The following is a 25,560-nucleotide window of genomic DNA, read 5'->3' on the forward strand; positions in this document are numbered from 1 at the left end:
CAAGCTGACATACCTGGATATTGCCATGGCCTGAACATACAAGGAGGCCACCCATAAAGCCTTTAATGTAAATAATGTATTCTCAAGAAAAGTCATCCAAAAGGTGCATTTCAAACACAATATATGCATAATCATTCCAGTTGAAGGGGATAGACATCAACTCAAGGCTAAATGACAGCCTCAACACATTCGCATTCTAAAAATCAACTCCTCTTTAGAGGAAAAATGCTCCTTGGTTCCACTGTAAAGACTATAGGCCTGTAGGTTCAAGGGACGGTTATTAGCAATTGAAACAATTACCATGTCAATGGCCTGCTTGAATATCCCCCAACACCTTTTGATGGGATGTGAGTGAGGGGGAAAAAAGAGGTGAGCCTCCTGTAGATACCCCCTACCCCCTCTCACCCCCTTCACATACCTCCCCAGGCCAAGCCCTGCTGCCCCCATCAACAGGCACTTCTATTCTATTTATACCCAAACCCCTGGATGAGAAACTGTTGCGCCAGCCATAAAAAAAAAAAAAAAGCCTGCATGACCAGTATCCTATAAGTTACGGATATTGTAAAAACTAATTAACCACCCCGGGTGGAAAGAGCTAAACCTTTAGCTTGATTTGTCGTAAAAATTCCACTGCAATTGAAAGTAATTCCATAAGAGTTCCATCATTTACACAACTTTTTTTTCTTTCAATCCAAGAGGCCTATAGCATTTTTCCCCATTCATTGACCAATTTAATTATCCTAAAGGTAGTCATTTAGGTTATTTTATATGTTATTGCAAGGACCTAGAGATGCAAGGTAGACCTACATGGTCCTAAATCTCTGTCCTACCCCCCTTGACCTGATACCAAATGGCAGGACCTGGGGACCCAGGCTGAAAACAGGAAACCCCAACATCTGTCACGTCCCACCAAGGGCCTAAATGAATTAGCAAGACTGACAAAGACAAGAGATCACTTTCAAATAGGCATCTGATTAACACCTTCACCAACCCTAGCCTATGCCTAGTATTCCTTGGCTTTATGGGAGATGGATACTGGATATCATAAGATGGACACATTCAGTGTCATGGGCACTAAACATCCTCCTCAGGTCAGTCTGTAGGCCTACAACATTTCAGATCATACAAATCAAAAACAGGAACAAGATAGCTACATTTTAAACTTGTCCGATACAGTGCACTCTATTCTTTATCTTGAATGAGAGGACCTAACGGGAAAACGCCCTCTCTTGTTCCACTAGGACCTTCTAGGGGTGATTTAAAATTACCTAGGTCCGATCATCACAACCTGAATGCATCCTGCCCCAACAACAATGGACGTGCTTGTTGAACCAAATCCAAACCTCCCACAGACAAGAAAATAACTGCAAATGGTCTGACAGGAATCATAGGAAAAATAAACCAGTGAAGGATTCCAATAAGCTCTTTTAGAACCTATCCCTGCGATGCAACGCACAATAAGAAGAACATATTTATGTATGTGAAAATGTGCTATCCTACTATAAACTCTTGCTCAAACTTCAGAAACTGATGGACATAAAATGTGTCAGAGAGTAGCCTATAACACGAAGTTAGAAATAACTGCAAATTCCAAGGAGCACTTACCTGCGTATCTCAAACTTGGAGCCAAGACAACCAAAAGAAGGAAGCTTTTGAAGAACTTGATCAAAACACCACTCTTTATCCATGCCATGGTTCCACAAAGTGGACTCGTGCAGTTTTATGAAACTTGACCTAGGAAAGTCTCATCCGATATGCACTACAGGTATTTAAATTATTATATTTGGAGATTGAATTCGGCTGGGGAAAAACTGAAGTAGTAAGTCAGCACTCAATGGGATAAAAACTACGGTGTGCAATAAACGAAACTTCTGTTTATGGTAGCTAGTTTTTCTGAAAAATAACGGCGAATTTCATCCAGTGCATTCAGGAGACCGTCGAGAGTCGCTATTCCTTCCTTAACTGTTGCCCGAAGTATCCTAGTTAAAAACGCCAGCTTGCTTCACACATGACGTATCATGGAACTCTCCCCCAAGGAGTGAAGCAACTCTGGGAGGGTTTGTATTTAGTGGGAGTTGCGCCATCTATGTGTGAAATGTGTTATAAGTTAAAAACCTTGACGTGCAACGTTGTTTCTGAGACGGCTACTTTGTGGATCATTGGTCGATACCTCCATCAACGAACGTTTTTTTTTTGACAATGATTTTACTAACACTTAAAGGCGAAATATGCGATCGCTACATACATTTTGGGACTTTTACATTAATCATATACCCATTGATTCTTGAAGACTATAACGTATACATCCTCATGAACTTTAATTCAACTGTCGTTTCCCATCAGAACCCAAAATATAAGCTTGTTTTACTCCAGTGTTTGTAAACAATGTAAACGTAAACAAACTGTATAGCCTCAGAACTAAGTCACAATTTTCCCATTTATTTGATTAATAGTCATTCAAATTGATAGCACAGTTAGCAACAAAGGCACATAATATACTGCATATTGGATTTTGTATAAATGAACCAGTGAGTATGTGTGTGGTACAAAAAGGTGACACTAGCTTGTTATTCAGTAGTGTGTCATTATGTTACTCAACAATAGGCTTCAAAGTGAAAATGAGATTGATGTGCATCACAGTGCAAATACAGTGCAAATATTTATATTCAAGTTGGCATGTTAAAACTATCTCAAATTACATAGAATGGTTTGCATACAAATTTCACCTGTGTAACAATCATTCGTGATCTAATGAAGAAAATGAACTGTTCAAATCAAACCGCAAATAATTTTTAACACTTAAAACACAGAGAAAAGTTACTTAATGATTAGTAACAGAACAAATATGTAATACGTTCAAAGAGCCTAACTTAACATAATAATCCAAATCCCCAATGATACATACCGTCATGGTGTCAATGCAGGCTGACCTAGCCATGATGGCAAGTGGGGCGATTGGTGAGATGTGAAAGAGAAACAATCTTGCAAGGCTTAAAAATCAGTGAGCGCTTGTAATAAAATATTAATTTGTATACAAGACAAAACATAACATAAATAGGTGCATTTCATACAACGCAGTGCGATAATATGAAACGCTTTTTGGAATACAATCTAACATTTGGTCAAAAGCGGGAAAATCATAATATACACAATTTGGTTTGTGTCAGTATATGAAAAACAAAAACAAAAGAGAGAAAAACGGTGTTACAATACCGTATATATATATATAAAAAAAGTAATTTAACTTACAAAATGATACAGCTCTTGGTTTCAAATATTTAATTGTTTATTAGTTAAGACTTGCAACCTTAATTCAAACAGATAGTGAACTGAATGACGGTTGGGTGACGAGGCCCACATTTTACATTCATTTAGATGTGAGAAGGTGAATGAGGATCGCCAGCAAATGAGGTCAATAAAATAAGTAGCTGCAAAAAGGATATAATCTGATTTTTTTAAAAATCGACAATGCTCCTCACGGAGTGTTGTCCACCTATCGAGTCTTCTCGAGTTTGTGGAGGAACACACCTGGCTATGCCATGACGGACCTTTCCAACTTCCCTCTCTATTGATGCTCTGCGAAGCCTGGAGTTGAATCCTGGGAATGTCGGCAAACTCTGAGAACGGAGAATTTCATGTCTCGTTGGTCAGGAACCAGGAATCATTTGAGGATAGCCAGAGCTGCTTCTCTGATGCAGGATGCAGCTTTCTCAATGTCCTCTTCTGTCTGCTCGATGGTGACCACTACCCGGATCCTGCAGACAGTTGGACCGTCAGAACACATTCAGCAGTGTCATGGCAAATGTCATCTTTCAATGCTGTGATAACTTCCAATAGATATGACGTCATAAAAAAAAACTGCATACATAACCATATATATATATATATATATATATATATATATATATATATATATATATATATATATATATATATATATATATATATATATATATATATATATATATTAAAAAATATATACAAAATATATAAAACTGCAAAAAAAGAAACGTCCCCTTTTCAGGACCCTGTCTTTCAAAGATAATTCGTAAAAATCCAAATAACTTCACAGATCTTCATTGTAAAGGGTTTAAACACTGTTTCCCATGCTTGTTCAATGAACCATAAACAATTAATGAACATGCACCTGTGGAACGGTCGTTAAGACACTAACAGATTACAGACGGTAGGCAATTAAGGTCAAAGTTATGAAAACTTAGGACACTAAAGAGGCCTTTCTACTGACTCTGAAAAACACCAAAAGAAAGATGCCCAGGGTCCCTGCTCATCTGCGTGAATGTGCCTTAGGCATGCTGCAAGGAGGCATGAGGACTGCAGATGTGGCCAGGGCAATAAATTGCAATGTCCGTACTGTGAGACGCCTAAGACAGCGCTACAGGGAGACAGGATGGACAGCTGATCGTCCTCGCAGTGGCAGACCACGTGTAACAACACCTGCACAGGATCGGTACATCCGAACATCACACCTGCGGGACAGGTACAGGATGGCAGCAACAACTGCCCGAGTTACACCAGGAACGCACTATCCCTCCATCAGTGCTCAGACTGTCCGCAATAGGCTGATAGAGGCTGGACTGAGGGCTTGTAGGCCTGTTGTAAGGCAGGTCCTCACCAGATATCACCGGCAACAACGTTGCCTATGGGCACAAACCCACCAACGCTGGACCAGACAGGACTGGCAAAAAGTGCTCTTCACTGACGAGTCGTGGCTTTGTCTCACCAGGGGTGATGGTCGGATTCACGTTTATCGTCGAAGGAATGAGCGTTACACCGAGGCCTGTACTCTGGAGCGGGCTTGTTGTCATTGCAGGCAATCTCAACGCTGTGCGTTACAGGGAAGGCATCCTCCTCCCTCGTGGTACCCTTCCTGCAGGCTCATCCTGACATGACCCTCCAGCATGACAATGCCACCAGCCATACTGCTCGTTCTGTGCGTGATTTCCTGCAAGACAGGAATGTCAGTGTTCTGCCATGGCCAGCGAAGAGCCCGGATCTCAATCCCATTGAGCACGTCTGGGACCTGTTGGATCGGAGGGTGAGGGCTAGGACCATTCCCCCCAGAAATGTCTGGGAACTTGCAGGTACCTTGGTGGAAGAGTGGGGTAACATCTCACAGCAAGTACTGGCAAATATGGTGCAGTCCATGAGGAGATGCACTGCAGTACTTGATTTTGACCCCCCCTTTGTTCAGGGACACATTATTCAATTTCTGTTAGTCACATGTCTGTGGAACTTCTTCAGTTTATGTCTCAGTTGTTGAATCTTGTTATGGTCATACAAATATTTACACATGTTAAGTTTGCTGAAAATAAACGCAGTTGACAGTGAGGGGACGTTTCTTTTTTTGCTGAGTTTATATACATTTGAAAAACTTACGAAGGTGGAGGGAGAAAGCGTTCCTCTTTATCCAAGTACCGAGCTAGGGTGAGGGCGATCCGTCTCTCCAAACACTGGTCAATGAAAAACAAAACTCATGATATCCACATCTCTACAGTACTTCCTTCATATGTAATGTAACACTCACTTATGAGCAACACTCAAGAACCATTTTTAAATTGAAACTCATAGTAAAGCCATTTGTTTATCATTAAGACACTAGTGGTTCTAAATATTTCATACATAATGTGGATCTCTTACGTAATCTACGATGCTGCGAAGCATCCTCACGTCAGTGTCTCTGGATCCAGAGCTCCTCTCCAGCTGCAGGTGAATAGCAGGGGCATACGACTCCCCTACAACCTTCAGCCCAGGACTTCTGCAATGCAGAGACCACATGTACATGAGAATAGTGTAGATACATATTTCACAGCAGAATAAAGAGTCTGTATTGGAAAACATTTTTTCACCAAATCATACATTAAAAAAAAAAAAGGAGAAAAAAAAAGCTAAATAGTCCCTTTAGGGTCACTTTGGTTCCAGTTAAATGCTACAACTTTGAAAGGACTTTTACTTTGGAGTCTTAAAACCCTTGAGAAACCAACACCGAATTTCCCAATATCTAACACATATTGCATTTAAAGTGCTTTCTCCCTACAGACTTCTGGGAAAAGAAGAATTCTTAGCAACCCTGTGGTCATAACTCTGAACATGCTTCCCTTTTAGCGTCGCTGCAGATTTCAGCTTTGGGAAGCTATTTACAAGGAAAGGAGGTTCTCTAGTGCTGCTTTTCCACATTAACACCAGTGTTCCACCTTGATGTTATCCTAGGGACATGGTGTTTCCATATCTAGGGCTGATGTTATACTGGGGACATGGTGTTTCCATATCTAGGGCTGATGTTATACTAGGGACATGGTGTTTCCATATCTAGGGCTGATGTTATACTGGGGACATGGTGTTTCCATATCTAGGGCTGATGTTATACTAGGGACATGGTGTTTCTATATCTAGGGCTGATGTTATACTGGGGACATGGTGTTTCCATATCTAGGGCTGATGTTATACTGGGGACATGGTGTTTCCATATCTAGGGCTGATGTTATACTGGGGACATGGTGTTTCCATATCTAGGGCTGATGTTATACTGGGGACATGGTGTTTCCATATCTAGGGCTGATGTTATACTGGGGACATGGTGTTTCCATATCTAGGGCTGATGTTATACTGGGGACATGGTGTTTCCATATCTAGGGCTGATGTTATACTGGGGACATGGTGTTTCCATATCTAGGGCTGATGTTATACTGGGGACATGGTGTTTCCATATCTAGGGCTGATGTTATACTGGGGACATGGTGTTTCCATATCTATGCCTGATGTTATACTGGGGACATGGTGTTTCCATATCTAGGGCTGATGTTATACTGGGGACATGGTGTTTCCATATCTAGGGCTGATGTTATACTGGGGACATGGTGTTTCCATATCTAGGGCTGATGTTATACTAGGGACATGGTGTTTCTATATCTAGGGCTGATGTTATACTGGGGACATGGTGTTTCTATATCTAGGGCTGATGTTATACTAGGGACATGGTGTTTCCATATCTAGGGCTGATGTTATACTAGGGACATGGTGTTTCTATATCTAGGGCTGATGTTATACTGGGGACATGGTGTTTCTATATCTAGGGCTGATGTTATACTAGGGACATGGTGTTTCTATATCTAGGGCTGATATGGACATGGTGTTTCCATATCTAGGGCTGATGTTATACTAGGGACATGGTGTTTCCATAGCTAGGGCTGATGTTATACTGGGGACATGGTGTTTCCATATCTAGGGCTGATGTTATACTGGGGACATGGTGTTTCCATATCTAGGGCTGATGTTATACTGGGGACATGGTGTTTCCATATCTAGGGCTGATGTTATACTAGGGACATGGTGTTTCTATATCTAGGGCTGATGTTATACTAGGGACATGGTGTTTCCATATCTAGGGCTGATGTTATACTAGGGACATGGTGTTTCCATATCTAGGGCTGATGTTATACTGGGGACATGGTGTTTCCATATCTAGGGCTGATGTTATACTAGGGACATGGTGTTTCTATATCTAGGGCTGATGTTATACTGGGGACATGGTGTTTCTATATCTAGGGCTGATGTTATACTGGGGACATGGTGTTTCTATATCTAGGGCTGATGTTATACTAGGGACATGGTGTTTCCATATCTAGGGCTGATGTTATACTAGGGACATGGTGTTTCTATATCTAGGGCTGATATGGACATGGTGTTTCCATATCTAGGGCTGATGTTATACTGGGGACATGGTGTTTCCATATCTAGGGCTGATGTTATACTAGGGACATGGTGTTTCCATATCTAGGGCTGATGTTATACTGGGGACATGGTGTTTCCATATCTAGGGCTGATGTTATACTAGGGACATGGTGTTTCCATATCTAGGGCTGATGTTATACTGGGGACATGGTGTTTCCATATCTAGGGCTGATGTTATACTGGGGACATGGTGTTTCCATATCTAGGGCTGATGTTATACTGGGGACATGGTGTTTCCATATCTAGGGCTGACAGTGAGGACTTGTGGTGAGCAGAATCAACAACCTCTGTATAATTAAAACAGTTGCTTTGTGAGAAGGTGTTAAAGTTCACAGTTAGCCATTGTTATGTAAATGACAGCTGAAAAGTACCAGTGGCCTGGCTTTGGCCCCAAGTGAGAGCAGATCCGCCGGAGCCATGGCCCAGTGAGACATGGGTGCCGGCCCGCGTAGATGGAAACACTGGGGTAAATCCTGTTTGGAAGTGTTCCAACGGTGCAATCACATTGACCCCTTTATTAACTTCCCAGTACATTGTGTCAGATATTAAATACTCACTACATCCCCATGGAACAAGACTGATTTTGTGCTCTGATGTATAGCCTAGCTACGGTATAGGGACAGCCAATATAAGCAGGGTGGATCTGGATACGAGAGACGCGTGAGCCCCAAAACTAGGAGGTCGTCTCCTATGAGATATCCTATTGCCAGACGAGAGGAAGAGACGCTAAGCAGAAACCATGGGACCCTTCGCAGGGACAGAGGAGAATCCATGGAAAACAGAGAGACATGCGAGAGACTGCTGTTATTGGTTTGGTGTATAGGATTTCAAAATGTGTAAAAAAAAAAACACATATGGATAACCACAGGATCCCGCACCAAGGTTGAGCAAAGACTGTAAAAAAGGGAAGGTTTTGTGAGAGCAGTGCGTTGCGTGTGGACATCTCATTGTTAAAAAGTGTAATAAACTACCAAAAATGTCTGCGTCTTGCTTTAACTACTCCCATACCGTGCCTATATTCAGTGTTTTCTTGAGTTTGGTTTCAATGTATTGTTTTCACTCTCCCCCCCCCCCCCCCCCCACTCAACCGTAACGACCAGTGTTAATATAATGGGAACAACCTGACTGCTAGGCCACAGGCTGCAAGAAACTGTGTTCGGCAAAAAGGGACCCCACTTACTTCACAGCTGCTCTACAATGTATTTACGGAGGCCAATCCATCTTCATTGAAAGGAACTGTTTGATACCAATGATGTGTGTACAACAGCAACAATTTCTTACTAATCAATGTTGTATCATATATTTTCACCAAATTACTAGAAACAGCAAAGTTTCAACAACAAAAAAAATACATTGATGTATATTCTCAGAATATGATAACAAAATTCACACAAAAAAAAAAAAAAAACCTGTACAACCGCCGCTAATCGTATATCATGTTATAATATCAAACTAAATCAAAAAATATGTATTAAGAAGGCCTGGATCTTATCATTCAATGGAAAGTTCACAGGACCATGCATAATCACAATTCCTTTCCCAGGACAAAAATCAACTTAACTTACTCTTGCAACGCTTTGTGGACGCATTTGCACTTCTCCCTCAGGATGGTAAAAATGTCTACAACACAAGAGGAGTGAAAGGTTCAGCATCCAGGGTATTTTTCATTCTCAGATTGAGGCACCAGGCGAGCCAAGTTCCAGCTGTCGTACAGTAATTAGTTTACCTTGGCCAGTGTGTGGCTGGCGCCTTTTCAACACGGAGTGAGACCGGGGTCTGCTCGGCAGTGCTAAGTGCACTCGACCTCAGCTCATCTCACGCTGTAAGACGCGTGAGTGCACACACGCACGCAAGCATACTTAGCATTCACACACACACACACACACACAAATGTACTGTTCAAGCACCAATCACACCTAATAACACAAAACACTGACAATAACTCACACTGGACACACGCACATACACACTTAGAAATTGGACTGCCATTCCTAGAAACCTCTTTATTGGAGGAGAGCAAAAGCCGTCCAGGTTGTGAACAGTGCATGTGGTTTGGATCAGAAACTCAAATTGATCACATGGTGTTTCACTGAAGCGCTGCCAATTCAATCAGGGGATAGTCAAAGAATGTCTGGAGTCATTTAATAAGGATGTAGTAAACTAATTAGTTGACAGACATGAATATCAGGGGGCAAATAATTGTTGTAAGTGTAAGATATGGTGCGTGCGTGTGTGTGTGTGTTTGGAAGAATCCCTGTTGCGAGTGAATGTGTGTGTCATCTACCTGGGTCTTCCTCCATGATGTTGAGGGCCTCTATGGCGGCAGCAGCCAGCATGGGGGGCAGGGAGGCAGAGAAACAGTATCCCTGGCCTGACAAACGCTGAGAAACACACAGAAACAGTATCCCTAGCCTGAAAGACACTGGCAGACACAGAGAAACAGTATCCCTGGCCTGACAGACGCTGAGAAACACACAGAAACAGTATCCCTAGCCTGAAAGACACTGGCAGACACAGAGAAACAGTATCCCTGGCCTGAAAGACACTGACAGACACAGAGAAACAGTATCCCTGGCCTGAAAGACACTGGCAGACACAGAGAAACAGTATCCCTAGCCTGAAAGACACTGACAGACACAGAGAAACAGCATCCCTGGCCTGAAAGACACTGACAGACACAGAGAAACAGTATCCCTAGCCTGAAAGACACTGACAGACACAGAGAAACAGTATCCCTAGCCTGAAAGACACTGGCAGACACAGAGAAACAGTATCCCTGGCCTGAAAGACACTGACAGACACAGAGAAACAGTATCCCTGGCCTGAAAGACACTGACAGACACAGAGAAACAGTATCCCTAGCCTGAAAGACACTGGCAGACACAGAGAAACAGTATCCCTGGCCTGAAAGACACTGGCAGACACAGAGAAACAGTATCCCTGGCCTGAAAGACACAGAGAAACAGTATCCCTAGCCTGAAAGACACTGGCAGACACAGAGAAACAGTATCCCTGGCCTGAAAGACACTGACAGACACAGAGAAACAGTATCCCTGGCCTGAAAGACACTGACAGACACAGAGAAACAGTATCCCTAGCCTGAAAGACACTGGCAGACACAGAGAAACAGTATCCCTGGCCTGAAAGACACTGGCAGACACAGAGAAACAGTATCCCTGGCCTGAAAGACACAGAGAAACAGTATCCCTAGCCTGAAAGACACTGGCAGACACAGAGAAACAGTATCCCTGGCCTGAAAGACACTGACAGACACAGAGAAACAGTATCCCTGGCCTGAAAAACACTGACAGACACAGAGAAACAGTATCCCTGGCCTGAAAGACACTGACAGACACAGAGAAACAGTATCCCTGGCCTGAAAGACACTGACAGACACAGAGAAACAGTATCCCTGGCCTGAAAGACACTGACAGACACAGAGAAACAGTATCCCTGGCCTGAAAGACACAGAGAAACAGTATCCCTAGCCTGAAAGACACTGGCAGACACAGAGAAACAGTATCCCTGGCCTGAAAGACACTGACAGACACAGAGAAACAGCATCCCTGGCCTGAAAGACACTGACAGACACAGAGAAACAGTATCCCTGGCCTGAAAGACACTGACAGACACAGAGAAACAGTATCCCTGGCCTGAAAGACACTGACAGACACAGAGAAACAGTATCCCTGGCCTGAAAGACACTGACAGACACAGAGAAACAGTATCCCTGGCCTGAAAGACACTGACAGACACAGAGAAACAGCATCCCTGGCCTGAAAGACACTGACAGACACAGAGAAACAGTATCCCTGGCCTGAAAGACACTGACAGACACAGAGAAACAGTATCCCTGGCCTGAAAGACACTGACAGACACAGAGAAACAGTATCCCTGGCCTGAAAGACACTGACAGACACAGAGAAACAGTATCCCTGGCCTGAAAGACACTGACAGACACAGAGAAACAGTATCCCTGGCCTGAAAGACACTGACAGACACAGATAAACAGTATCCCTGGCCTGAAAGACACTGACAGACACAGAGAAACAGTATCCCTGGCCTGAAAGACACTGACAGACACAGAGAAACAGTATCCCTGGCCTGAAAGACACTGACAGACACAGAGAAACAGTATCCCTGGCCTGAAAGACACTGACAGACACAGAGAAACAGTATCCCTGGCCTGAAAGACACAGAGAAACAGTATCCCTGGCCTGAAAGACACTGACAGACACAGATAAACAGTATCCCTGGCCTGACAGACACAGAGAAACAGTATCCCTGGCCTGAAAGACACAGAGAAACAGTATCCCTAGCCTGAAAGACACTGGCAGACACAGAGAAACAGTATCCCTGGCCTGAAAGACACTGGCAGACACAGAGAAACAGTATCCCTGGCCTGAAAGACACTGACAGACACAGAGAAACAGTATCCCTGGCCTGAAAGACACTGGCAGACACAGAGAAACAGTATCCCTGGCCTGAAAGACACTGACAGACACAGAGAAACAGTATCCCTGGCCTGAAAAACACTGACAGACACAGAGAAACAGTATCCCTGGCCTGAAAGACACTGACAGACACAGAGAAACAGTATCCCTGGCCTGAAAGACACTGACAGACACAGAGAAACAGTATCCCTGGCCTGAAAGACACTGACAGACACAGAGAAACAGTATCCCTGGCCTGAAAGACACAGAGAAACAGTATCCCTAGCCTGAAAGACACTGGCAGACACAGAGAAACAGTATCCCTGGCCTGAAAGACACTGACAGACACAGAGAAACAGCATCCCTGGCCTGAAAGACACTGACAGACACAGAGAAACAGTATCCCTGGCCTGAAAGACACTGACAGACACAGAGAAACAGTATCCCTGGCCTGAAAGACACTGACAGACACAGAGAAACAGTATCCCTGGCCTGAAAGACACTGACAGACACAGAGAAACAGCATCCCTGGCCTGAAAGACACTGACAGACACAGAGAAACAGTATCCCTGGCCTGAAAGACACTGACAGACACAGAGAAACAGTATCCCTGGCCTGAAAGACACTGACAGACACAGAGAAACAGTATCCCTGGCCTGAAAGACACTGACAGACACAGAGAAACAGTATCCCTGGCCTGAAAGACACTGACAGACACAGAGAAACAGTATCCCTGGCCTGAAAGACACTGACAGACACAGATAAACAGTATCCCTGGCCTGAAAGACACTGACAGACACAGAGAAACAGTATCCCTGGCCTGAAAGACACTGACAGACACAGAGAAACAGTATCCCTGGCCTGACAGACACAGAGAAACAGTATCCCTGGCCTGAAAGACACAGAGAAACAGTATCCCTAGCCTGAAAGACACTGGCAGACACAGAGAAACAGTATCCCTGGCCTGAAAGACACTGGCAGACACAGAGAAACAGTATCCCTGGCCTGAAAGACACTGACAGACACAGAGAAACAGTATCCCTGGCCTGAAAGACACTGGCAGACACAGAGAAACAGTATCCCTGGCCTGAAAGACACTGACAGACACAGAGAAACAGTATCCCTGGCCTGAAAAACACTGACAGACACAGAGAAACAGTATCCCTGGCCTGAAAGACACTGACAGACACAGAGAAACAGTATCCCTGGCCTGAAAGACACTGACAGACACAGAGAAACAGTATCCCTGGCCTGAAAGACACTGACAGACACAGAGAAACAGTATCCCTGGCCTGAAAGACACAGAGAAACAGTATCCCTAGCCTGAAAGACACTGGCAGACACAGAGAAACAGTATCCCTGGCCTGAAAGACACTGACAGACACAGAGAAACAGCATCCCTGGCCTGAAAGACACTGACAGACACAGAGAAACAGTATCCCTGGCCTGAAAGACACTGACAGACACAGAGAAACAGTATCCCTGGCCTGAAAGACACTGACAGACACAGAGAAACAGTATCCCTGGCCTGAAAGACACTGACAGACACAGAGAAACAGTATCCCTGGCCTGAAAGACACTGACAGACACAGAGAAACAGCATCCCTGGCCTGAAAGACACTGACAGACACAGAGAAACAGTATCCCTGGCCTGAAAGACACTGACAGACACAGAGAAACAGTATCCCTGGCCTGAAAGACACTGACAGACACAGAGAAACAGTATCCCTGGCCTGAAAGACACTGACAGACACAGAGAAACAGTATCCCTGGCCTGAAAGACACTGACAGACACAGAGAAACAGTATCCCTGGCCTGAAAGACACTGACAGACACAGATAAACAGTATCCCTGGCCTGAAAGACACTGACAGACACAGAGAAACAGTATCCCTGGCCTGAAAGACACTGACAGACACAGAGAAACAGTATCCCTGGCCTGAAAGACACTGACAGACACAGAGAAACAGTATCCCTGGCCTGAAAGACACTGACAGACACAGAGAAACAGTATCCCTGGCCTGAAAGACACAGAGAAACAGTATCCCTGGCCTGAAAGACACTGACAGACACAGATAAACAGTATCCCTGGCCTGACAGACACAGAGAAACAGTATCCCTGGCCTGAAAGACACAGAGAAACAGTATCCCTAGCCTGAAAGACACTGGCAGACACAGAGAAACAGTATCCCTGGCCTGAAAGACACTGGCAGACACAGAGAAACAGTATCCCTGGCCTGAAAGACACTGACAGACACAGAGAAACAGTATCCCTAGCCTGAAAGACACTGACAGACACAGAGAAACAGTATCCCTGGCCTGAAAGACACTGGCAGACACAGAGAAACAGTATCCCTGGCCTGAAAGACACTGACAGACACAGAGAAACAGTATCCCTGGCCTGAAAAACACTGACAGACACAGAGAAACAGTATCCCTGGCCTGAAAGACACTGACAGACACAGAGAAACAGTATCCCTGGCCTGAAAGACACTGACAGACACAGAGAAACAGTATCCCTGGCCTGAAAGACACTGACAGACACAGAGAAACAGTATCCCTGGCCTGAAAGACACTGACAGACACAGATAAACAGTATCCCTGGCCTGAAAGACACTGACAGACACAGAGAAACAGTATCCCTGGCCTGAAAGACACTGACAGACACAGAGAAACAGTATCCCTGGCCTGAAAGACACAGATAAACAGTATCCCTGGCCTGAAAGACACTGACAGACACAGAGAAACAGTATCCCTGGCCTGAAAGACACTGACAGACACAGAGAAACAGTATCCCTGGCCTGAAAGACACAGAGAAACAGTATCCCTAGCCTGAAAGACACTGGCAGACACAGAGAAACAGTATCCCTGGCCTGAAAGACACTGACAGACACAGAGAAACAGCATCCCTGGCCTGAAAGACACTGACAGACACAGAGAAACAGTATCCCTGGCCTGAAAGACACTGACAGACACAGAGAAACAGTATCCCTGGCCTGAAAGACACTGACAGACACAGAGAAACAGTATCCCTGGCCTGAAAGACACTGACAGACACAGAGAAACAGTATCCCTGGCCTGAAAGACACTGACAGACACAGATAAACAGTATCCCTGGCCTGAAAGACACTGACAGACACAGATAAACAGTATCCCTGGCCTGAAAGACACTGACAGACACAGAGAAACAGTATCCCTGGCCTGAAAGACACTGACAGACACAGAGAAACAGTATCCCTGGCCTGAAAGACACTGACAGACACAGAGAAACAGTATCCCTGGCCTGAAAGACACTGGCAGACACAGAGAAACAGTATCCCTGGCCTGAAAGACACAGAGAAACAGTATCCCTGGCCTGAAAGACACTGACAGACACAGATAAACAGTATCCCTGGCCTGACAGACACAGAGAAACAGCATCCCTGGCCTGAAAGACACTGACAGACACAGAGAAACAGTATCCCTGGCCTGAAAGACACTGACAGACACAGAGAAACAGTATCCCTGGCCTGAAAGACACAGAGAAACAGCATCCCTGGCCTGACAGATGCTGACAAACACAAATGATCTATGCTGCAAATTATCTTGTTTGCCCGGAACTAACGGAATAATTTAAGCGGAATCAAGTGTGCCTGAAATACTTCTCCTATACTATGACTTGTCCGTTTCATAAAACAACCATATCAAAGCAGTCAGTATTCAAAAGTCAATTTTCCGACACAGATAGCCAAAGCCATCATGAGGACACTAACAGTCATACATGTACAGCGCACGTACTGTATACAAACATATATATGTTTTCCTCCTTCAAAGCAGAGCTGTACATGTTACACGCGTGTGAGTAACCTGCTTATGGGAAGTGTTCCAAGTGTGTGTCCTTTGAAAATAACAACAGACAGTTTGGGGACCAAAACCAGTTTCCAAGACTAGGACTGGGAAGCACTTCACTCCAACTTGTAAAAAGACCATTATCAATACCTGATGATCTATGACGAACGACCTTCCACAGCAGAAGCCGCCTATGGAAGCCACAGCGTTCTCCATGTTGGCACTAATAAGGTCAATATCGTCAATCTGAAAATGACAAACAGGAACCAAAGGGAGGGTAGTGAGATGCACCACACAGTTCACTAGGGCACCAAATCAAATACTTAAAAAAACATTTTGCAACAGAAAATGGAAGTAAGCGTTTCTAATTGACCAGGTAGTCCCTCCCTGTTTCCGTCAGTTGTCTTCCGTTTGGTGCCTACTGAACATGACCCAGATTAATCCATCATATGGGGTTGGGTGGCGTACTACTCACGTTGACCCCAAAGTGTTCCGTGACCCCTCGGCCGTGTTCTCCCAACACTCCGAATGACATGCTCTCCTCCAGGAAGATGCGGACCTTGTACTTGTACTTCAGCTTCACCTGGTGGCCAATAGAAATATGAGATGAAGGTGGAACATACCAAACACTATGTTCTGTTGTAACGTGCTAGAAACCTGTCCCATGGACTCAAAGTGAAAAAAGGGGGTAGCGCTCATTGACACAGCTGCAGTTGACACTTTGATCAAAATACTGTATAACATGAACCATGAATTAAGTACCATTGTTACAAAGTACCACATGACACACATGGCTCTATCTACGGGAATCAATAATTGATTTGCACAACTCAACAGTAAAAAAGGTAAACTATCTTGGGATATAATGGAACCATATTGGGTATCTCACCAGGTCTGGAAGGGGACAAACATCTGCAGTGTTTATATACAGCCCTTCCACTACGATGAACCTCCTGGTCACTCGGGCCTTCCGAGGATTCTACAGCAGAAAACAAGATAGGTTTGATAAGTGTGACTTTCAAAATGGCCTCCACACACATACAGGTCAACTGGATGGTGTTGAAACAAAATGGTGGCAGCCATCACACATACGTTGCGTCCCAATAATCTCGCTCCCCAAAGAGTGCACTTGTTCGCTTTCCTTCATGGATTTGAAAGGAAATGACTGGTATATACCTACACCAATCCAATGCTTTTAAATGTGGGGACTAGTGAACAAGCGCAAGCTTCAGTAAGAAGGAGACATTATTGGGACGCAACAAGAGTCTACGTCCCAATGCTCCACCCTTCTTCTGAAGTGTGCACTTCCCGTCATGAATTTAACAATGGTGGAAACTCCCCTCAGCAAAAACGTACACCTTTCCTATACTTTTAAATCCATGCCAGTGGGAGAATCTCAATGGCATTTCCTTGATTCCCCGCATCCTCTCTCCATGCTTCCTTCTCAAAACACAATGGATGAGGTCAGAGATCACTCCCCTGGATTTTGATAAGGAGGTGGGGAGAGAGGACGCAAGTAAATGCAATTGAGATACTCCCACTGAGTATGTAAGTGCACACTTTAGAAAAAGCGTGGAGAATCAGGATGTAGAGATTGGTCAAGTGGATGGTGTTGACAAAATGGCAGCAGGCCTGCTTTGACTAACCCTCTGATCCTCGATCTCCTGTTCTTTGAGCAGTCTCTCCAGATCCTCCATGTCGTTGTGTTTGAAGTACTTGATGAAACTGCGGGAGGCTTGGAGACCCTTTTGTATGGAGAAACATGCCGCCTCATCCCTGGAAAGATCAAAATAAATATGATACAAAATGCTTGTTGGAGAATAAATTCAAGTAGGACTAGTTGGCTTGTTGAACCAATGGGGATGTGAGAGAAACACTTACACAAACACTATGTCTCCTCTCTTGGAGTAGGCAGGTATTGCACTAGCTATCGTTGCAAAGCCATAGGAATAGATAATGGCCTCCTCTGTTTTCATGAACTTGGCCAAACGATCCTCTAACTCCAAGTGGACATCTGGAAGGATCCGAAAAACATCAGAGTTATGGAGACAAATGGAACAACACAAAATAAAAAAGGACACTGACATGTACGTACAAGTTCAGACTGAGAACCCTTCGGTCTACATTTGAACATGTTGATACATGTTGATCTGAAATACTCAGAGGATAACTGAACTGTGGTGCAAATAAAATTTGATTTGTCACATGCGCCGAATACAACAGGTGTAGACCTTACAGTGAAGGGCTTACTTACAGGCCCTTAACCAACAATGCAGTTAAGAAAAATATTTACTAAATAAACTAAAGTCAAAAATTAAAGAGCAACAATAAAACAACAATAACGAGGCTATATACAGGGGGTACCGGTACCGAGTCAATGTGCGGGGGCACAGGTTGTTTGAGGTAGTCCCCTGTAGCTCAGTTGGTAAAGAATGGCGCTTGCAACGCCAGGGTTGTGGGTTTGTTTCCCACGGGGGGCCAGTATGAAAATGTATGCACTCACTAACTGTAAGTCGCTCTGGATAAGAGCGTCTACTAAATGACTAAAATGTAATTGAGGTAATATGTACATGTTGGTAGGGGTAAAGTGACTATGCATAGTGTGGTATCCCCGGGGGTTGGTGATAGAGGGGAGGTATGTGCTGCGACGTTGTCTCCCTCTGCTGCGAGTACACGGGCTGGGCACCCTGGCGCTGATGGGCCAAGTAGAGGTAATTAAGGGAGAGTGCCAGTCAGCCGTGCAGGCCACATAAAGGGAGCACCGTGGCACTCCACGAAGAGGACAAAGAGAGAGGCAAGGAGTGAGCCTACGAAGGGGAACGAAGCTCCCGGAGGCACAGAGCCGAGTATGAGAAGAAGTACAGAGCCAACCCTGAATTATTTTGTTAACTTTATTTTCGTTGCCTAGTAAAGTCGTGTTCTCTGTGTCCATCTCTGCACGCTCAACCAAACACCCCATGGTTTACCACAATAGATAAACAGCAGTGTAAAAAAAAAAACTATGCAAATAGTCTGGGTAGTCATTTTATTATCTGTTCAGCAGTCTTATGGCTTGGGGGTAGATGCTGTTAAGAAGCCTTTTGGACCTAGACTTAGCGCTCCGGTACCGCTTGCCGTGCGGTAGCAGAGAGAACAGTCTATGACTAGGGTGGCTGGAGTCTTTGGCAATTCTCAGGGCCTTCCTCTGACACTGCCTGTTATAGAGGTCCTGGATGGCTGGATGCTTGGCCCCAGTGATGTACTGGGCCATACGCACTACGCTCTGTATTGCCTTACGGTCGGAGGCCGAGCAGTTGCGATACCAGGCGGTGATGCAATCAGTCAGGATGCTCTTGATGGTGCAGCTGTATAACTTTTTGAGGATCTGAGGACCAATGCCAATGTGTTTGGACCATGATAGTTTGCTGCTGATGTGGACACCAAGGAACTTGAAGCTCTCAACCTGCTCCACTACAGCCCCGTCGATGAGAATGGGGGCGTGCTCGGTCCTCCTTTTCCTGTAGTCCACGATCATCTCCTTTGTCTTGGTCACATTGAGGGAGAGGTTGTTGTCCCGGCACCACACTGCCAGGTCTCTAACCTCCTCCCTATAGGCTGTCTTATCGTTGTCGGTGATCAGGCCTACCACCGTTGTGTCATCAACAAACTTAAATGATGGTGTTGGAGTCGTGCTTGGTCACGCAGTCGTGGGTGAACAGGGAGTACAGGAGGGGACTAAGCACGTACCCCTGAGGGGCCCCCGTGTTGAGAATCAGCGTGGCAGATGTGTTGTTGCCTAACCTTACCACCTGGGGGCGGCCCGTCAGGAAGTCCAGGATCCAATTGCAGAGGGAGGTGTTTAGTCCCAGGGTCCTTAGCTTAATGATGAGCTTTGAGGGAACTATGGTGTTGAACGCTGAGCTGTAGTCAATGAATAGCATTCTCACGTAGGTGTTCCTTTTGTCCAGGTGGGAAAAACGCAGTCTTGAGTGCAATAGAGATTGAGTCATTTGTGGATCTGTTGAGGCGGTATGCAAATTGGAGTGGGTCTAGGGTTTCCGGGATGATGGTGTTGATGTGAGCCATGACCAGCCTTTCAAAGCACTTCATGGCTACAGACGTCAGTGCTACTGGTCGGTTGTCATTTAGGCAGGTTACCTTCACTTTCTGGGGCCCAGGGACTATGGTGGTCTGCTTGAAACATGTAGGTATTACAGACTCGGCCAGGGAACAGGTTGAAAATGTCAGTGAAGACACTTGGTCAGCGCATGCTAGGAGTACACACGTCCTGGTAATCCGCCTGGCCATGCAGCCTTGTGAATGTTGACCTGTTTAAAAGGTCTTACTCACATCGGCTATGGAGAGCGTGATCACATAGTCATCCGGAACAGCTGGTGCTCTCATGCATGCTTCAGTGTTGCTTGCCTTGAAGCACGCATAGAAGTCGTTTAGCTCGTCTGGTAGGCTTGTGTCACTGGGCAGCTCACGGCTGGGCTTCCCTTTGTAGTCCATAATAGTTTGCAAACACTGCCACATCAGACGAGCGTCGGAGCCGGGGTAGTAGGATTCAATCTTAGTCCTGTATTTACACTTTGCCTGTTTGTCTGAGGGCATAGCGGGATTTCTTATAAGCGTCCGGGTTAGAGTCCCGCTCCTTGAAAGCGGCAGCTCTACCCTTTAGCTCAGTGTGGATGTTGCCTGTAATCCATGGCTTCTGGTTGGGGTATGTACGTACGGTCACTGTGGGGACGACGTCATCGATGCACTTATTGATGACGCCGGTGACTGAGGTGGTATACTCCTCAATGCCATCGGATGAGTCCCGGAACATATTCCAGTCTGTGCTAGCAAAACAGTCCTGTAACTTAGCATCTGCGTCATCTGGCCACTTCCGTATTGAGCGAGTCACTGGTACTTCCTGCTTAGGTTTTTGCTTGTAAGCAGGAATCAGGAGGATAGAATTATAACATACTGGTAGAAATTAGGTCAAACTGATTTAAGTTTCCCTGCATTAAAGTCCCCGGCCACTAGGAGTGCCGCCTCTGGATGAGCATTTTCTTTTTTGCTTATGGCTTTATATAGCTCGTTGAGTGCGGTCTTAGTGCCTGCATCGGTTATCGGTTTGTGGTGGTAAATAGACAGCTATGAAAAATATAGATGAAAACTCTTGGTAAATAGTGTGGTCTACAGCTTATCATGATACACTCTACCTCAGGCGAGCAAAACCTCGAGACTTCCTTAGTATTCGATTTCGCACACCAGCTGTTATTGACAAAAAAACACAGAGCGCCACCCCTTGTCTTACCGGAGGCAGCTGTTGTCTTGCCGATGCACGGAAAAACCAGCCAACTGCATATTATCCATATCGTCGTTCAGCCACGACTCAGTGAAACCTAAGATATTACAGTTTCTATTGTCCCGTTGGTAGGATAGTCTTGAACGGAGCTCATCCAGTTTATTCTCCAATGATTGCACGTTGGCCAATAGGACGGATGGTAGAGGCGGGTTACCCACTCGCTAACGAATTCTAGCAAGGCACCCGGACCTGCGTCCCCTGTATCGTAAATCCTTTGCGTCCGACTTGATAAAGAAAAAAATATTTGTCCAGTTCGAGGTGAGTGATCGCTCTTCTGATATCCAGAATCTCTTTTCCGGTCATAAGAGACAGTGGCAGAAACATTATGTACAAAATAAGTTACAAACAACGCGAAAAAAACACAAAATAGCACAATTGGTTAGGAGCCCGTAAAACGGCAGCCATCTCCTCCGGCGCCATTCTCAGAGCATGGCTTTTCTTTAGAGCAACTCACCAAAGGTTCCATAGAACCCTCTTGGACCACAGGTACCAACACCATACCTCCTGAGAGAAGTCAAGGCCTTTTGCTGTCAGAGAAGAAGGGGAAATAGAGCTCTTTATATTCATTTAAATGCTTTTGTCCTTCTACACATATGCATTGCTGCTATAGGCATGTGTGGTGATGCACGCTTCAAATGGGGCAGAAGTCTGTGAGTTGTTGTGATTCTGGATGGCCAGATAGCTACCAACAATGACAAGAAACTGTCATGTGGGGAATCATAAGTAACTCATTTCAGCTAGTTTCTTGGTCTTGATACAATGTCTTGTTTTGAGGTGTTTTGACTGATTTCATGTCAATGCCAATATGGCTAAAATTTGCTAGCTAGCTAACCAACAACTTTAACGATGTATTTGAGAGACAACAAGTGCTCATTGTGCAAATTCATTTATGTTTTCAATAAACATTGGACAGGAGAATAAATATAGTTTACACGTTGTCAACAATATAAACCAACCGTCTGTTTTGGCCCATAGTTGCGCATGTGTCGGTTATGTTGCTAAACAACCAACTTGTCTATAGGTTAAGCCCAAGAGACACACCAGTGGTTGTCAACATAGGGTCCTAGTACCCATTGAGGTATTTGGCATATGGATCATTCATATCGGAACATGGGATATTTCATCATTTGTCGTGTAAAAACATAGGCCTAATGGTCAAATGAATAATAGTCCCGACCGGTTGAACCGAGGCAGGCAGAGTAAAATGTAATTTGGGGTACAGTAACCTAAACAGGTTGAGAAACAGCCATGATTACTGAATGATTGTTTTTGTTTCAATTTTTCTCCACAAAAGTATTTAGCTCATGTCCTTAGCATTGTACTGTGCCAACATTTAAACAAAATTGAATTGTATCAAAATGGCTAATAGCTTAGAAAACAAACAAAAAGGCGTGCTTCTACTTAAAATAGTACCGACCTTCACTCGCTCGTTGTCAAGGAGACCCAAGAAGTTAAATGAAGCAAAGTTAATGCACTCTTTTCCATTTACAATGATTTTGTGGCTTGGCGGGCTGTAAAATAAAACACCCTGCTATTAGCTAAAAACAACACAAGGTTCACTTTATGCTAGAATGCAATCTCAGAGAAGTGAGGTAGACCGCTAGACCTGGGTACCGTTCAGTAGGCAGAAAACAGCTTAAACTGTTTTGAAATCATGTACAACATTAACTTGTACAACAAGACCACATATTGTAGTTTTCGCTACGGTGTGCCCTACTGAACATGACCCAGGTATTTATTTGACTGTACTGCGTAAAGCAAAAATCGGCTAGATTAGCCTACTTGGAAAGAGGTTGCAGTAAAGGCTGTGAGATCTTTCACTGCACTTCAGAAACAGTCAAGAAAGCATAATTAGCTTACCCAGTGACTATGTCATAATTGAGGGAAGGATGGTCTTTGGACATAGGAGGGACAAGGGGTTCTGGTTGCCATTCTTCGATCAAGTCCTCCTTTTCCTGTTATAGACAAACACTATGGAGTTAACACATTGTGCCAGAAATAGTTCCACACAGAATTTCCACCCAGAGTGTCCTATGCACTCCCAGGTGGGGTGAAACCATTTCCCTCTACCTTCTCCGTGAGGTCTGAACGCTCCTGTAGTTTGTACGTCTTTGAAAACAGGAGTCTGATGATCCACAATATGAGGATCCCCTCCAGGACCAGATGGTAGGCAGGTGCCTGAGGAGAGACATAGGTCAATTCTGGGTCCATTGCAAAACTCCCTTGCATAGTAGGTTTGAGCAGGTAGGGTATTTTATAATTTTTAAATAGTATTATTTCCAAACAATTTATTTAGTTTGTGTTAAACACCATAGTGATGAAAACGATTACTGCTCCCCAAGGGACTTTGCTTTCTTGGAGCATTTCCGTCTCTGGAGCCGACCCTAATCGGTTCAATTCATTCCTCATTGTGCTTCTGAATCGAGGTGTGAATTGAACCAACCACCCTTGATTATCACAATATAAATCGTGCTTATTAACGCCAGGGTCATTGTCATACAGATCAGGGATCTTCTGTCATTTAAAAACCTTACTCCTTAGTTGTTAATGTAGACCTAGCCTTGTGACGTGTAGGCTAAAAGGTAGCCTAATAGGAAATGGCTTTGCCTGCAATTCACAACTCTAAACCTCATGCTACCGTCTCATGAATCAAGGGGTGAATTGATATCTTTGGTTCCAGAGCTGGACATGGTCCGGCTGCTCCAAGACAACTAGGCTAGCTCCCATGGGAGAGCGGTAATCGTGCTCATCAACGCTAGGATCATTACAGTATCTTAGAAATGAATCCACCCTCCCATCCCTCTTCTCCTCTCCCAAACCATGTAAAGCAGTGGTTGATAAGTGTACTACTCTCAAGTAAATGTGCCCTAACTCATTTTACTTGCAAAGTTGAACTCAACTCTTATCAAATCAAATGTTATTTGTCACATGCGCCGAATACAACAGGTGTAGACCTTACAGTGAAATGCTTACTTACAAGCCCTTAACCAACAATGCAATTTTAAGAAATAATAAAAAAGAAAAAAGAAAAGAAAAAAAGTAACAAATAATTAAAGAGCAGCAGTAATAGGTATATTGTCTTTCCATTTTAACTAAGAGCAATGCTGACATGTTCCAACAAATGACAAGCACAGCTGCCTACTATACCTGTTAGGTCAGCCCTTGATCATGACTCTCAGTTCCATTACATTACACATAAGAGTCTGTACGAGGGAGTTTTTTTTAAAGAGCCCCAACACTCGGTTTGAACATTAACACGCATTGCTTGTGGTACGGTTTTGGAGCATTAGGATCTTCTCTTTCAAATCAGTGAGAAATAATTTTTAAATTGATACACACCTTTTTAGGGTTGGGGTTCCCACACAGCCATATTGTCATGTTACAGCGCTTGTTTACAGAAAACAGATGGAAGACTACCTGTGCTAATTAACTATCTGCATCTCCGAACACCTGTGTGTGAACGGAAGACAGACGCGACAAACGTATTGTCACTGAAAAATACTCGGCTGCAACTGTTAAAACGGTGTACAGTATGTGTGTATTTATCATTTGTTAAATTATTTAGATGTGACATGAAAGTAGAGGGATTTATGTTTCTAGAACCGTACCGCAACTGAGAATCGATTCACATTTACATTAAATATTTGGCTGTTTTACCTTCGAACAGAACATAAGTTCTATGGTGATCAATGAATTTGGAACAAACTCAACCCCAAAACGATCAAAATATCAAAATATGTCCTCGACATGGAACAGGTGGAAAAAAAAACGAAATACGTGCGTTTCGAAATTAAGATAATGGAAAATGTATGTAGTGGTTAGTTGTGTTATAAAATCACCACAGCTCACTTCATATGTATCTCTTGAAACGCCTTTGCTGAAAATATTTCACTAAGATTGGCCCATACTACAAAATCGAACGCGACGCACCCCTGACACGAAAGACTATTGGCTAAAATATTGTAAATCATGTCTGGTAACAATATGAACTACACTTCCTGAACAGGAGTTTTCTATCGTTTCTCTCTTTTTTCGCAGTTTAATACACAAACAACATACGAGACATTATGTTGTAACGGAACAGAATAAATCTACAACTTTAAAGAGAAAGTATATAAATAAAGACAAATTACCTCGTAGAGTGCTTGTACCATCTCCACTAACACCCACTGTTGCCCCGACGCCATCTTGGTTATCTGATCACATGGTCAACGTC

The 25,560-nt window shown here is 44.1% G+C and overlaps 1 protein-coding gene across 1 annotated transcript; it reads right to left on the reverse strand.

Annotated features, from left to right (window-relative positions):
- Positions 1-2,419: 2,419 nt before the first annotated feature.
- sptlc1 (serine palmitoyltransferase, long chain base subunit 1) lies at positions 2,420-25,560 on the reverse strand. The gene is made up of 15 exons (XM_084158991.1): positions 25,478-25,560; positions 23,415-23,522; positions 23,205-23,299; positions 22,762-22,855; positions 21,799-21,871; positions 17,891-18,023; positions 17,656-17,785; positions 16,899-16,988; positions 16,485-16,592; positions 16,160-16,255; positions 10,034-10,130; positions 9,315-9,369; positions 5,659-5,776; positions 5,398-5,471; positions 2,420-3,755 (listed from the first exon to the last, which is right to left on the reverse strand). Exons 1-15 carry the CDS (start codon positions 25,529-25,531, stop codon positions 3,662-3,664), a joined length of 1,419 nt encoding a protein of 472 aa, XP_084015117.1. The 5' UTR covers positions 25,532-25,560; the 3' UTR covers positions 2,420-3,661.

The sequence above is a fragment of the Coregonus lavaretus genome (assembly GCF_964263955.1).
Source record: "Coregonus lavaretus genome assembly, chromosome: 4".
NCBI lineage: Eukaryota > Metazoa > Chordata > Actinopteri > Salmoniformes > Salmonidae > Coregonus > Coregonus lavaretus.